The sequence below is a fragment of the Bidens hawaiensis genome, unplaced genomic scaffold, assembly GCF_021521415.1.
Source record: "Bidens hawaiensis isolate Kalapana, Puna unplaced genomic scaffold, B.hawaiensis_p1.1 tig00016275_1, whole genome shotgun sequence".
Lineage (NCBI taxonomy): Eukaryota > Viridiplantae > Streptophyta > Magnoliopsida > Asterales > Asteraceae > Bidens > Bidens hawaiensis.
The window spans coordinates 397,336-412,899 of record NW_027492490.1 but is presented as its reverse complement, the minus strand read 5'-3'; the positions used below and the strand labels follow the sequence as shown (position 1 = coordinate 412,899).

General features: G+C 34.8%; 3 protein-coding genes across 3 annotated transcripts; all 3 read right to left on the bottom strand.

The window, feature by feature from the left end:
• Positions 1-233: 233 nt before the first annotated feature.
• On the bottom strand, positions 234-2,269 carry LOC143551243 (uncharacterized). Its single transcript, XM_077041710.1, has 2 exons — positions 1,977-2,269; positions 234-318 (listed from the first exon to the last, which is right to left on the bottom strand). Exons 1-2 carry the CDS (start codon positions 2,267-2,269, stop codon positions 234-236), a joined length of 378 nt encoding a protein of 125 aa, XP_076897825.1.
• Positions 2,270-7,030: 4,761 nt separating this feature from the next.
• Positions 7,031-7,381, bottom strand: LOC143551242 (uncharacterized). The gene has a single exon (XM_077041709.1). The coding sequence runs from the start codon at positions 7,379-7,381 to the stop codon at positions 7,031-7,033; it is 351 nt and encodes a 116-aa protein (XP_076897824.1).
• A 7,632-nt stretch (positions 7,382-15,013) lies between these two features.
• On the bottom strand, positions 15,014-15,328 carry LOC143551241 (uncharacterized). Its single transcript, XM_077041708.1, has one exon. The coding sequence runs from the start codon at positions 15,326-15,328 to the stop codon at positions 15,014-15,016; it is 315 nt and encodes a 104-aa protein (XP_076897823.1).
• Positions 15,329-15,564: the final 236 nt, after the last annotated feature.

Here is a 15,564-nt window from a genome sequence, read left to right as displayed (position 1 = left end):
CCTACACCAAAATTCAACAAAAATGAGTACCAATATTTGTATCGAACAAGCTAAATCGGTACAGGTACGCTTACAGATACGATGACGGGTATTTGGGACAAAATGCCCATCCCTAACCACCATCACCCACCATCGTCCACCACCACCATCCACCATTCTCCACCACGACCGTCCATTACCACTATCACCGTCCACCACCACCCCTGTCTACCACCAATCGTCCACCACCACTATCACCATCCACCAATATTATTCTTGCAGACTACAGATATTTGATCCACGTCTTCTTTTACAGATGTCTGTAGATGTAATCCGCATCTGCATATTACAAATCAAATGTCGTCACAATATTAAGACGTTCACCAATAGCTACTCCATCGAACAAAACTCCTGGATTCGCTGACGTTTCTCTATTGTACAACAACCACAATTATATGGGAGAGAATGTTGAATGATTTGTGTGTAAAGTGGTTAATTGGTTTGTTTAATATATAAACAAAATTGTTTTTTGAAGAAAAATTTGACCGTTGAACGGTCATGAGAACCGTTGGTGAACAGGTAGGAGGGCAACGAGTACTAAGCCCATAATCAAGTTTTTGGTCGATACAATCAGAGACGGGACGGTGTTCTCGCACAACCTGCGCAACGGTGGACCCATCTCGAGCCCTATTCCCACCACCCTTAATCTTAAATATATATAAACGAAATCTTTAAAAGCTCGCTGGCTGCCCCTACATTCTCTTAAGCCACCAGATTTCTTTATTTGTAAATGAAGGCTTCTCATGCATTTGACCCGAATTCACGGCCGGGCATGGGTCTCACCAAACACACATAACCCTTAAACGGGTTATATCATCTCATTAAATTGAAAATTAATCTCACCAAATAGTTTATATGAAAATATTATAAAATTGGGATATACTAAAAATAAATATCTGATATTTTTTATATAAGATATTATTTATAATTTAAAAACAATTTTATAGTAAAAAAATAAGCGGGCCATGGGTCACACCAAACCAAGATAGCTTTTAAACCGGGTAATAACATCTCATTTATTTGTGAAACACTTTCATCATCAAATCCTAGATATATTATTAATTTTCTTACAATAAATAAAATTAAAATCTCAAAAAACATATAAATATAAGAAATGAATAATGTAAAACAACTCTATAATACGAAGGATAAAAACTAGTTATATAATATAGTATATATTATAACTAAAAGATATATACAACTTATACAAGTATTAAGAATATATAAAATTTAATTAACTGGTAATTACGAGCCAAGCTTGGAATGAATAATAGCTTGAAAACAACTCACGAGTCAAAACTCAAACTTTAGAAAAAGAGCTTAAAACAAGCTAAGTTCACGCTTTCTGCGTGTTGGCTCACACCCCTAAGACCATATGCTATGGACGCCCTTGGGGGTTGCCTTGGGGCGCCAAGGGTGCAAAACAACGCCGGGAGGGGGCGCAAAAGGTGGGGGCACGGAGGGTGGGGGCTTCATAACGATGGGCGCCAATGGGCTCCATCTCTCTCACACACATACATACATATGTGTGTATGTGTAATAGGGGCGTCAATGGGCTTTAAACCACATCGAGACATTATTGATTGGGGCTTCGTTGCCCCCGATGCTTACGTGACGCAGACGTGACACTGTGGAGGGGCTTCGATGCCCCTAGCTGGCATAGTGGATAGTCTAATGGTAGTATTAAACTAAAGTATTCGGAGACAACCGAAGGCTCAAAAGTCAAAACATAATACTCAAGTAATCGAAAACAACCGAAAGTTTCCCCATTTTACAACACCATTTGATGATTTTATCACTTAATCAACCTCATAGTTCCCAACACGGTTAACTAAACATTTTAATAACGTACACCTTTACAATATATCAATCAATGGATCACAGGCTTAGGATCATTAGCATTCCAAATACCTCCTTCCTTAAGGTACTGCATGTACCTTGAGAACTCGGGTTTAGCCGTCGCCTTCTTCCTTCGGCCTCGCTTCTCAAATATACTAAAGATCGGATGAACCTTGCTAGCCTTCTTCACTTGCTTGTCCACGTTATGTTCTCTCGCGGGCGTTCTCAGTTCAGCCTCAAACGTAACCGCTGAATCACCGAAGAACCTCGTGGGCAACGTCTTGGATCGGATCATCTTAGCTTCGGACAGTAGTTCGTCGACCGGGGCTCCGCCGATAACCAAGGGCTCGTATCCCTTGTTGTTTCTCCTCGTGCTCATAGCCCTAAACATGGTTACTAAAGTGTGTGTGTTTAGTAAAGCTAGTGGATGATAAATGGTTTTATATATAGGCAAGGAACATAGCAATAATAAGAATTAAGAAACCCTACTTTAACTTCATACGGAATTATGGGATATGGTCTTTATTGGTGGGCGATGCAAACTTACAAAGGGACAGGCATGAGTTATTAATTTATTTTATCATGAACATAATATATGTATTTTAGTCACGGAATCATTAGCAGAAAATTTCCAGCACAAACGCGAATATCTAGTAATTAGCAAGTTGAGAATAATCGTTTCAGTATGATTGAGGAATGATTATCAATGTATTATATTTATACGTTTATCAAATTAGAATAAGATAAAGTGCATTAGATGAAGACACAATTAGACAAATCAAGTGTACCGATAACATCGTTTCCGGTAACGTTTAGTTCCAAAGAATAATATTAAAACATTGTCTACATGTTAATTATGTTTTCTTTTCTAAATTTATTTGAAACAGTGTGAGAAATTCGTCTATGCAAAACTGGTGGGGTTTTCTCTTCTCCAGAATATCATAATAATATGTGAGTAAAAGTGTAGAATCCATCGGTTCACCATGCCATGAACGAAGGTTCTGCCGTTCGAATTGGGAATTTTGGCAGCAACCAGCAAACTCGGGGGAATCGGTATAGAAATAGGATGACAGGGTTGTACGCAGTTAAACATCTTGAGATGTACAGAAACATTTTGTAGCATGACAAATTGATTTTTGTCTGTAGTATAAAATAATTTTAGTAGAACTAGCAAAGGAAATAAAAGTCAATAAATTAACCAAGTGATATTCAAATTATAGAAAAAAACTAAAAGATAATACCATTTAACATTTATTGTATATAATTAAATTAAAATAAACAGTTTTGTCTTTTTATAAGTTATCAAAATCAAACCACGCCTTAGTTATAAGGTTTTATTTTTGTATGTTACCACGTTTAATATACATTAAAAAAATTAACTCGTTGGATCTAAAACATATTTTATTCAGGCATTATTACGTGATGAGTTAGGAATAAGCCAAAATTAGTTGAAAAGTTAACTTGAAGTTGGACATCGTTGAACAAGTATCAAATTCGATTTGTCTGAAACTCTTTCTTTTCTTCTTCTAATAAAGAAAATATCAAGATATTGCGATTATTTCCGAAAAATATTAATCTTTTTTGAGCTTTCACGTTCTCTAGTTTTTGAGTTTGATTAACTTATAAAGTCATAGCTTATTCCCTAACTAGACCGAGGACATCAATAACCGGTTGCTTACATATGTTTTAGCTTTTAGGAGTATTAATTCTATTAAAACATAGCACATCAATAAGGGAGGAGGGGATGGTTCAACTTTCATCACCCACCACATCTAATGGTGGTGTGCCATGTCACCCAGTCCAAATCCATCACATTTGATGAAATTTGGTAGGGGTGGAGGTGTGGTGTGATATGAATTTTTTTTGTGGTGTGGTGTGGTGTGGTCAAAACCCTCAACGTTCATATTTTCTTGGAAACCACCCCCTCACAGCTTGATAGCCATCACACAAACACCCCCCATCACGCGTGATGACACACCGGTGTGCGTGAGGCCATCACGCGTGATGGAGGATGGTCACGCTCCACCCCGGGTCCCCTAAACCACAACCTTTTGTTTTTCCTTTTCAGATGTAACGTCTAGAGTAAAAACCTTAAGCATCCCTGCCAGTTTCTTCACAAATGGATTTGATTATTTTCTTATAAAAGAAAACATTATCTTTCTACGGCATTTAATTATTCTTAGGGAGACTTTCTAATGTAAATTCACAAATACTCTCATTATGACATGTGACTGACTTGGTACTTCATTAGAAACAACCTTAAGTCTCAATTATGACCACATAATGGTAACGCACCTTATAGCAAGAATATATTATTTGAAGAAGTAAATCGGATTTGTAGAATCTCAAGAAAGATTATCTATATCATCTATAATTGGCATGGAAGGAGCATGGTTGGAGACAATGTGAGCCCACCCTATGAAAGAAGACCAGATCAAACAACTCCACACTTATTTTTTTATATGTTACGTATATAATTGAAAATCGATTGACCTCATAGTTTTTCGGACGATGGTACACACCCATTAATCCCACTCATAGATTTACACTATTTTGAAAAACCTCCTATTCTCTAAGAGGATTTATGCAAAATTTCTGGAATTATGTATTTTTATTATGAACTTTTTCATGGCACTGCATTTTATTTTTTGGTCATACCCGAAAACAAAAATTAAGTTGATGGACATATGTGCAAAAAAAAACCCGACCCTGATGGAATTTTTTTTGTGTTTGCACAGGAGTTAAAGTTGTGAGATATTTTAGTCACTTTGCTTTTCGAAAAATTTAAGACACTACAATAATTTCGGGACGATACTTGTCTTTTAAAATGTTGGCACATTTTAACATACAATTAGCAATTAAACAAATCTAGAACTAAAATTTAAAATCTTAACAGTAGCTAGTAAAGTCAAAATGCAGAACCGACTGGATTTCATTTGGGCCAAAATGTAATCAATAATTTCAGCTTTCTGTGTCTTTGACTCTGCGCCACTTAAATCGAGAGTTGAGTAAGACTTTTCTATTTGTTTGTAAATTAGTTTGGCAACTTGGGTTTATTTTATGTTCACGAAACTTTTGCTTGGGCTATTCACAAAATCTTGCTTGGGCTTACGCAACAAAAAAAAAAGATGTATTTCTTTCAGTTATTAATATTCATCAAAGTAGGATGGTCTTTTTAACTAATAGACCTAAGTTTAATGCTATAAGTTTTGGGCTTTAATTTTATTTATTTTCTGTGACTTGACCATACTTAACTGGAAATGCTTAGATAAGCAATATTTTGTTTCACATGATTTCATGCACACAGTCCAATGCATTATCTAAAACAAAATTAGAATTTGATCCACCAAAATGTTACCCATATTTATTGATATATTCAATGCACTACCCAAAACAAAATAACGCTAGCCCATATTAACTCATATATCCATGAGAGCCCATTTGAGTTGATCTATTAAACTCAATTCTCTGTATCGCATGACCGAACAAACCTAACAAAACCATACAAACGTAAAAAAAACAATCAAACAAACTAAACTTAAACTTCAACTACAAGCGTAACATACTTTATATATTCCCATAATCTTTGATTTTAATACAAGATTAATGTTTAATAGCAATCGGCAATCACATGTCTCAAAATGGACCAAAAAGTTCAACAACAAAGTTCTCATAAATTCAAATTCAATAGTTTAAATAGTAATTAACGAAATTCAATTTTAAATAAAAGATAATAAAAATCCGTACTTCAAATCTTTAAATTTCAATGCTCCATATCAAAAACACATGTTAATGGAACTTTTAGTTGATCGAAGGCCCAACAAGTACAACCAACCTATATTTTAGTTGATACTTAATTAGGAAGGCTAAACACTATAAAGTGATACCCTTTCATTAGGGCATAAGTTATGCATCATATATCGTGCTTGGAGCTTCTTTATTCTTTGGGATTAATGTATAGTTTGCTTACATCCCATTTTTTCATACCCTACTAATAAATTTGTTATATGTAAAATCTTACTAGATACGATTATTGTTAGTTGATATAAGTTATGTATGAATGATATATGAATGAGCACAAGCATAATCCTACATATACGCATCTTTGATATGCAGTTTCCGGTTATCGGGCTTAATATTTTTTCATGTGGCCTATAGGCAATAAATAAATTCATAAGTCCACTAGTGTGTTCGGTGCTTTAATGCTTTTAGTGACTTGAGGTGCTTCTGACACACTATACAAGAATAAATATATATGTATATTACACTTACTATATTATTAAATAAAACATTTAGGAAGGACATCTTAAGATTTTTTTTTATTTTAAGAGTTTTATAATTTTTTATTCATATGGTGTAATAAGTAATGCATTTACTATATGTAATACCTAATGCATTCACTATAAGTAATTACAACTTTTTTGAAAGGGTAAAATAGATTCTTAGTCACTAGTTCTACACTCAATCCACTTCATTCAATCCATTTTAATAACTAACAAATCATAAATACATGTATTAAAATGAGCATGCTTTATTAAATGTGATTTATTTTAGTTTTATCCTATATTTTTTTTAAAAAAATTGAGTTTTATGTAAATTTTATTATTTTAGCCAAGTTAGAATTATTAAAGTCGGAAATCACACCGACACCTCTCTATACCTTAATCTTAATCTGTATCTAATAATATAAATTTAAATACGCACAATATTAATAGTTGGTTTGTATAGGTTGGATTAGATACAAACCATTTATCCAGTTGCGTTGCGCTGGTATTCCTGCTAGATGTTGTCGGCGAACTATCACTTATTTGAAATTTGTCATAAGATGTGTTAATGTCTCATTTTCTTTTCGTTGGATTTTCCTCTTAAATTTATAAACATTTACCCGGGTTTCATTTCCGTTGATCCAAAAACAAACATCTCGCACATATAAAATCTTGTTGCAACAAGCAGACAACCTTCTAATCCATACAAAATTTGTACACATTTTTTATTAGATACAACTAGAGAAAAAGAGGGGCAAATTATATGGTTGATATTCGTATCACAATAAAAAGAACAAATAAATGCTTATGTATTGAACAAAAACTCATGGTATCAAGTAACAACTTCACACGCTATGCACTTAATCGATCTTTCAATTTCAAACAAATCAGTATATAACCGGCTTATCTGAATTAGCAGCCCAAACACCTCCTTCCCTAAGATACTGCATGTACCTCGAGAACTCGGGCTTAGCCGTTGCCTTCTTCCTCCTGCTCCTCCTCTCAAACAAGCTAAAAAGCGGATCGAGTTTGCTCGCCTTCTTTGCCTTCTTCTCTATTGACTCTACTTTCGGCAGTTTTTTAGGTTCCAACACGACTTTCACCGGTTTATCACCAAAGAAGTGTGTAGGCAACGTTGTGGACCGGAACATCTTAGGGTCCGAGGATAATATTAATGGATCGACATCGAATTCGCTGACTAGGGGCTCGTATCCCCGGTGAACTTTCCTCAAACTCATGGCTCTAAACATGGTTCCTGAATTGTGTAGGGAAAGAGTTGGAAAGGTGATGGTTATATAGGCGTGGAAAGATTTTTCAAAGTTTGTAAAATGGTCGTGTATGGTTGGCGTTAATTAAGATGAGGTAATGTTCTAGGAAGTTGCGTGTGATGTGAGATTTTCTGAATAAATTGTATATTGAAATATTCTTTTGTCTTCCTCTAGTTAACATGACTTATGACCTTCGTGTGTTTATTATATTGAAAACTTGTGACTTGGACCTTTGACAATTTATATTATATGAGATAACACCTTTGATATGGTAAACGTTTGATTTAAGAAATAATGTATTCAAAGTTAAAATTATTAGTCTATATTTATCATTTTGTAAGCAACATTTAAAAATCATCCATAATAATTTTGACTCTCACAGCTTCACTCATTCAAAAACATCATCAAAAGAAAATGCAATACTGTTTTCTCTTAAATCAAGTTTCAACCATCAAAAATATTAAATTTTAACCATCATCCTATGATATTAAGCCATATGTTCATCATATTCCTCAAATTAAAGTGTCTAGCCTGACTTTTATCAAAAGCAACATGCGACTTTCACATGCCACTAAACATGGAAGTGCTTTGACTTTCAAACTACAAGTTGATGATGTCACATGCATATAAATCTAGATGTCTAAACAGTAAACACATAGTAGTTACGCACTCATCCACCTATTGTTAAAAAGAATTTTGAGTCAAGAGATAAAAAGTTAATATTATCTAAATTACGATATTTTATGTGGTTGGATCAAATTCAATATTTTAGCCCATTTTTGTTGTCTTTCATACTTTATAATTTATTATTTATTTAATTATTTTTTCATCTTAGCCAAGTAAAAAACGCCAAAAACACCCTCCCCTCCACAATCCGTCTATGTTACTAATATGATGGCTGAGACTAAAGCTCTCAGAGATGGGTTCAAACTATGTTCTGTAAGGGCATCCAAGTGAATGACATCGAATCTTATTCCAAAGTTACGTGGACTCCATCCTTGGTCTTTTATCCACCCCTTGACATGTGCTTTACTTGATCAGAGAAAAGGCACGGCAACAACTCGCCAAAAACCACCAAACTACGTGAAACTAAAATTACATCAATTTGACTAATCTACTAATTGCCTTTTACATCTATGGTTATGCCAGAGAAAGCCGAGTGCTTTAACTTCCCCAATAATTTCTTCAATCTTGACACCTTTCCTTCCGAACAACTTTTCATTTTTCGCTTTTCATGCACTCCAAGCAGCTATGATCAGTATACATGAAAAACTTTCTTTTCTTTATCCCTTAAACCCACTTAGTTATAAGTTTCCAGAATGTCTCTCACTGAGAACCCAAAAATCGGCCGAACTTTGCACCACCGACTTAAATGATCCCACACCACCGTATGTATCGAGCAACCTGTAAAACTTGGTCAGTCGTTTCCAATACCGATTCATAAAGAGAGCATATCCTACTAGATCTCTGTATTTTTCTTCATTTAAAAAAATAAATTGAAAGACCCACTTGAGGATATTAGATACTTAACCCCCCCCCCCCCCCCCCCCCCCCCCCCCCAGTTTGCACTAATAGGTCAACCTCAATATCTTCCCTAAGTAAAGATCACATTCCTCTTACCTCGCAACACCATCGATCCCTCCAACCTTACAAGTAAACCATTCATGCCTTTCTTCTTGATCCCATTACCCTTGATCGTTTGGTGGTTATTGGGATACCATAAGGTCGTCACAGGTGATGAGAGGCCCAATATTGTTCGCAATAGTAGACATGGTTGGAGGGGGAGGTTCATGCAAATGGAGATTTGTTCGATTTCATGGTTGAAGTATATGGTGAAAATTCTCTAGCGATTCCATCCCCATCCTTTCATCAGTCATTTCAACAAACTTCATTCTTCCTCACGAAACTTTAAAATTGAACAACAAAACTTAAATCGAACATCTATTATAAAAACTTATTTTAATAATTTACGAATTCCTTAGGAGGCTTTTACAAAATCACATGTATTTAAGCATACCTTGAACCTATTCTTATTTAACAAATTACGAATTTCTTAGGAGGCATTTACAAAATCACATGTATTTAAGCATACCTCGTTTCATTTATTATGAATTGGTTGTTTATTGTTTATTAATGTTTCAATTTAGGATTAAAAACAACTATAATCCAACACCTTAATCACGACATACTTAAGACGGATATGTCAGTCTTATTTATCACTAGCGGGGTGCCCGCGCAATGCAGCGGGGCGCGCGCGCAACTTTACAATAAGCGCATAGTCCGTGTCGGTACATACGTCAACTGATGACAGTGCGCACGTAGCCTAAAATTGGTCGTGTAACTTGTGCAAAGCCATTTGCGTGTAATTGAAGATTGAACATGCGTAACCGGACGGGAATGCACGTTACCGACATTAAAACATGCTTAACCAATATACAGTAATTTGTAATATACAATAATTTGAAATAAATCATTTTTTTAAACCAACCCGTTTTTGCCCCAAACCCGTACCAACTCGACAACGTTTTGATCTGGCCCATTTCTACTCGAACCCGAACCATAACCATATATGTATCGACTCATTCCGACCCTATTGTACTTTCAGAACTCGCCTGACTCGACTTGTTACCCGGTTCTAAATGGCAAACGTAACATCCTAACTTGTTAAAACTAAAAACTATAGCCATATTATACCCAAATTAAAGAGAATAAAATGTTCGTTTAATGATGTAATTTTTTTGAAAAAATATTAACGTGTGAAAAAGTTATGGACGTTATAAAGTCGAAGGGTGGTTGGTTTTGAATTAAGGGGCATATGTGTAACTATTATTAAACTTTACAAAAAAGGTAAGGAAGTTGAGGAACCAAAGTTGTGTGTATATATTTTTGTGAGTAAAGACTTAATTACCCCTAATTTGTAATTTTTGATGCATTATGTGTTGTATATAAAACAATGAATTTGGTACCTCTTAAAATTTAAGAGGTCCCTAACTCATGCTTTATATATAGTATAGATAATTGAACTTTGTTAAATTTTACTCTTTCTATGATGTTTTAATGTTTTATCGTTTTATTTTTGTTTTAGTATTGGTTTATTTACATTATGAGTACAAAAGAATATGCTAAATTTAAATTTAGCAATGTGATTTTTTTTCCTAAGATTCTTGAAACCCGATTACTCAGCCCGAAATTACCTGAACCTGAAGAAACCGTGAGATATTTGTGTTGGGTTTCATGTCTAAATTTAAAACTTTACCTTACCCGAAAAACATCCCTAGGTAGAGTGCCACTCATTCAATTTCATCTTCACTAAAGATTTAATTTAATTTCATCTTCACCACTCATTCAATTTCATCTTCACCAATGATAATAACAAGTAAAACAGATCAAGGCTTAATGTCAAATTCTGAAAACATACATGGAATTTTTTAAAAATAACTTAAATCCTAACAGTTTTGCCATCTTTGACCACCGAATTGTCCCTCGTGTTCGCCTCATATCCGGAGGTTTGATAATTCCTTATTTTCATCAACTTATAACTTATAAACTTTTTCAAAATTTAATAAGATGTATAAAATGTATGGCAAACCATAAGGTCTTATGTATTTTAATTAGGAAGAAGACAAAATACGTGTTTTGAAAAGTTAGGAATATGTAACTTATTAACTTAATGAGTTTGATTCAGCCTATTACACTCCTCTAGCCTCAAAACCCACTCTTTCTAAAAAAGAGTGTCATTTTTAGTCATTTTAGTTTTCTCCAACACATAAGTTAATCCAAACATTTTTTTTAAAAAATTATAAGTTAATAAATCCTTTTAACAAAAAGTTCTTTTTCACTTAAATAAGCAATCCCAAACACACTCTTTGTAATCGTAACTACAGTCGTGACGGTCAGGGTACCGATGCTCAGTGCAGAAAATAGCGCCGCAACAACACCGGAATATGGTTAAACCTACTCTCTTCCAGCAACCAGAGCACGAGTTTACAACCTTCACCTTCGTTATGCTAGTGACGAATGGAAATGATTTAACCTTTGAGTCTTAAACTCCGGTGAATCTTCAACTACGGTGTTATACTAATGCTGACGATTATGGAAAAAATTAAAACAAGAAGCACAAACTGTATGTATATGAGTGTGTATAAGCGATGATGGTGGTGCTGTTGGAGGGTGGCGGGAGATGAGTGGTGAGGAAGAATGGTGGTAGGGAGGATTAGAGGTGCACAAATCGGGATTTTTCAAATACCTGGTTTCGGGTATGGAATCGGGTTTGGGTATGACCGGGTATTGGAAAATCTGGTATTGGCAATACCCTGGTCGGGTTTGGGTCCAGGTATTGCCTCTAAAAATCATACCCTATGTATCGGGTTCAGGTCGGATATTGAACTGGGAATATGAATATCCTATTTCCAGGTATTGAAAAAACCCTATTTTTGGGTTTTTTCGGATTTTTTTTCGGGTATTTTTCGGGTATAGATTAGATTTTTTTAAGGTGTTGCACTTTTTTGGTGTATTTTCGGGTATTTTCAGGTAATTTTTGGGTAATTTCGGATATAGATCGGGTGTTTGAAAAACCCGTTTTCGGGTATTGAAAAAACAGGGTCCGGGTATAGAACCGGTTCAGGTTTTTCAGGTATTACCGAGTACAAATTGGGCCCCGTTCGGGTACGGGTTTTGGTATTGAAATGCATACCCCCCTACGGGTAGGGTCAGGTACGAGTTCGGGTATTAAAACCCGGGTATAAAACAACCGGTTCCGGGTTTTACTTCGGGTCGAGTTCCGGGTTTAGGTTTTTTTTTGCATATCTGGGAGGATTGTAGGAAAATGATGGTTGTGGCCTGTGGGGATAGGGGTGGAGGAAAAGGGGTTTGGTTTTATTATTATTATTATTATTATTATTATTGTTATTATTATTAATTATTTAATTACTAAATTACCCTTGCCGACGAAGGGTGAACTGATAGAAGGGCACAAGAAAGCCCGCCGGAAAAGCACGAAGGCATATATCAATCAATATAAGAATTAGACCTGCATAGTTGGCACATTGGCATAAATCATAATTTTCTCTATTTTATTTGTTGTTTTAAAACTAAACGAAAGACAAGGATTGATAGTTTGATACTATGATGATCCTTATAACAAAATGACATGAATGCAGCTATCATTACAATCAACGCATCACCACCACAATTTTTGAGCTTTTAACACGATGCGTTTTTCATAAAAGATTGGCATCCTCTTACCCTCTTTGGTTAATAATAAACATTCATTAGTGTACTACTTAATTTCATTAAAATAATTTTTATAATCGGTCAGATTATTATTATTATTGTTCGGTAAAAAACTTGGTAGGTTACAAAAAGTATCAACTAAAAATTGTACTATGTAGTAGAGGTGACAATGTGAGAGGGTTGGATTGGGTTTGGATGATGGGTTAGAATGGATATGGGTTAGGATGGATTTTTAAAATAAAAAGTTATGATAAGTATGAGTCAAGATGGGTAAAGCTAACCCATCTTAATCCACGTGTATGTTAAAATACGAAGAGTTTCAAAAACTCCTAAAAAAATTCAAAAAAATTAATAAAATAATAATAACTCAAAATATAAATAAAAAAAGTCAAATGTAAAATAACTAAAATGTTTCCCTCGTCATCCTCGTTCATATAAAAAAACCCCGGTTTTGTATCGGTTCAGGTTCGATTTTTGTTGGGTTTTTTCGGTTCGGTTTTGCTTTTTTTCACTTCGGTTCGGTTTTGCTTTTTTTTTCATTTCGGTCAGTTTTGGTATCTATGCGGTTTCAATGATTTCGGTTTCGATTTCTCGGTTTCTATTCGGTTTCGTGAGTTTGTTTAAAATAAAATTGAATTAAGCTTGTTTTAGTTCATTCTAACCCATGAACAAACACATTCTGACCCATAATCAAAAGTCATTAACATTTCCCCAACCCATCTTGACCTTGAAAAATTCTTTTGATCTATCATAACCCATTCTAAAAGTGCCATTTTCGTCCTTGTGGCTTGGCAAATACTGCGAATTTAGTTCAAAAAGTTTATTTTTTGTCCTCCACGTTTCCCAGTTCTTGCCAGTTACATCCAAATCACTAACCCTATTAAATTTTATCGTTAGGTTAGGGCAAACATGTTTTTTCACAATTTCTTTATTATAATACTTATTTAAGTGAACTGCGGTTTTCGTCCCTCTGGTTTGTCCAAATCTGCAGTTTTATTCCAGTGGTTTTAAATTTGCAATTTTCTTTCATATGACTTTATTTCACTTGCAATTAAACCTGAATTCTCTAATCTCGTTAAGTCCGGTTGTTAACCCATTTGCGTGCCCATCATGTGACGATCATTTTTGTCATTTTTCTTCCTAAATAAACCTTAGTCCTAATTCTCGACCCTCAACGCGTGAGGGGTGGGGTGTATTTGGGGAAAAGGAAAAAAGAAGAAACAAAACTGCCCCTCAGGTAAAGGGCACGCTGATGAGTTTAACGACCATACTTAACGAGATTAGGGAATTCGGGTTTAATTGCAAGTGAAATGAAATCATAGGAAAGAAAATTGCAAATTTAAAATTACTGGACTAAAACTGCAGATTTTGAAAAACCAGAGGGACGAAAACCGCAGTTCACTTAAATAAGTATTATAATAAAGAAGGAGTGAAAAGACACGTTTGCCCATGACTTCACGATAAAATTTAACGGAGTTAGTGATTTGGATGTAATTGGCAGTAACTGGGAAACGTGGATGGTCCATATGCAAAAAAAAAACTTTTTGGACTAAATTCGCATTATCTGACAAACCATAAGGACGAAAATAGCACTTTATTTTTTAAAAATTATTCATATTGACCTAAAACAACTCATTTGGGTTTGTTTTGCCACCCCTACTATGCAGTATGCACATGACTTAATGCTTAATATCCTATCCTATTTAATATTTATACTCAAATGAACAGATTAGTTAACCAAAAACTAAAGTTCGCTCCTAACCCGATGTTCGATCATGCACTTTTGCCCACATGATTGTTTTTAGACTAAAAGAGAAGAGATGAAAAACACAAAATCATCAAAATGAACGCGTTGAGCATAGAATAACTGGTTGGTATCTAGATCAATATATGTACATTGATGTGTAGTAGTAGATCAGTAATCTAATATGTGACATGTTAAGTTCGGAGATAGGAAATATTGACACACATATTTTTTAATAAAGCCCGCTATTAATATAAAAAAATGTTTAAATATCATAATGTAAAAAAGTTTTTTTTGAATTAAGGGCCCACTAGGCTACCATTATCTCCAATTCTCCATCATTAGACGTTTATATATAGTCGAAACTTAAAACCTTAAGCTTGGTGTCTTTAGTGTTTTTACAAGTTACTGTCTAAACCTCCTTTATAAGGTCTTAAGCTTGGTGCTGGTTAGAAAGAAAGCAGGAACATAGATGCAAAGTAAAATATATTAACAAATCGGGAACACCAAATGTTTACAAACTACAATATACATCACATGATACAATATGAAACACAAAATATGGTATCGAAAACGTATAAATTCAATACACGATTGCATTTGTACATATATCTTCAGTTCGACACTTAGTAGATTACAGGCTTAATTGAATTGGCTTCCCAGATACCTCCTTCTTTGAGGTACTGCATGTACCTTGAGAACTCGGGTTTAGCCGCCGCCTTCTTCTTACGGGTCCTCCTCTCGAACAAGCTAAACAGCGGGTGGATCTTGCTCACTTTCTTCACTTGCTTCTCAATGTAATCAACCTTCATTGGTATTTCACCAAAGAAGTTGGCAGGCAATGTTGTGGATCTCATCATCTTAGCTTCGGGTGTTTGATCGTTGACGGTTGATTCGCTGATCAATTGTTCGTATCCCCGGTGAACTCTCCTGGTGCTCATAGTTCTAAACATGACTTCTTAATTGTAGAGTTATTGAATGATTTATTTGTGTGTGAATTTTGTAGTGGAGAAAGGCGTGGAATATTGAAGATTATAGAGGTGTTAAAAAGTTCTTTTTTTATTCTTTTAATAATAATAATAATAATAATAATAAACCGGTTCGTAATGTTGACATGGACCACATGGTCTTTTGTGGTAGGCGAGATACAATGAGGGCAACTTCCTCGTGAAGGGGA

Coding starts and splice junctions, on each gene's coding strand:
- LOC143551242 (XM_077041709.1), bottom strand. CDS start 7,381: ATGAGTTTGAGGAAAGTTCACCGGGGATACGAGCCCCTAGTCAGCGAA.
- LOC143551241 (XM_077041708.1), bottom strand. CDS start 15,328: ATGAGCACCAGGAGAGTTCACCGGGGATACGAACAATTGATCAGCGAA.
- LOC143551243 (XM_077041710.1), bottom strand. CDS start 2,269: ATGTTTAGGGCTATGAGCACGAGGAGAAACAACAAGGGATACGAGCCC. Junction 319..1,976: donor GCTAAACCCGAGTTCTCAAG/GTACATGCAGTA, acceptor TGTAATATGCAG/ATGCGGATTACATCTACAGA.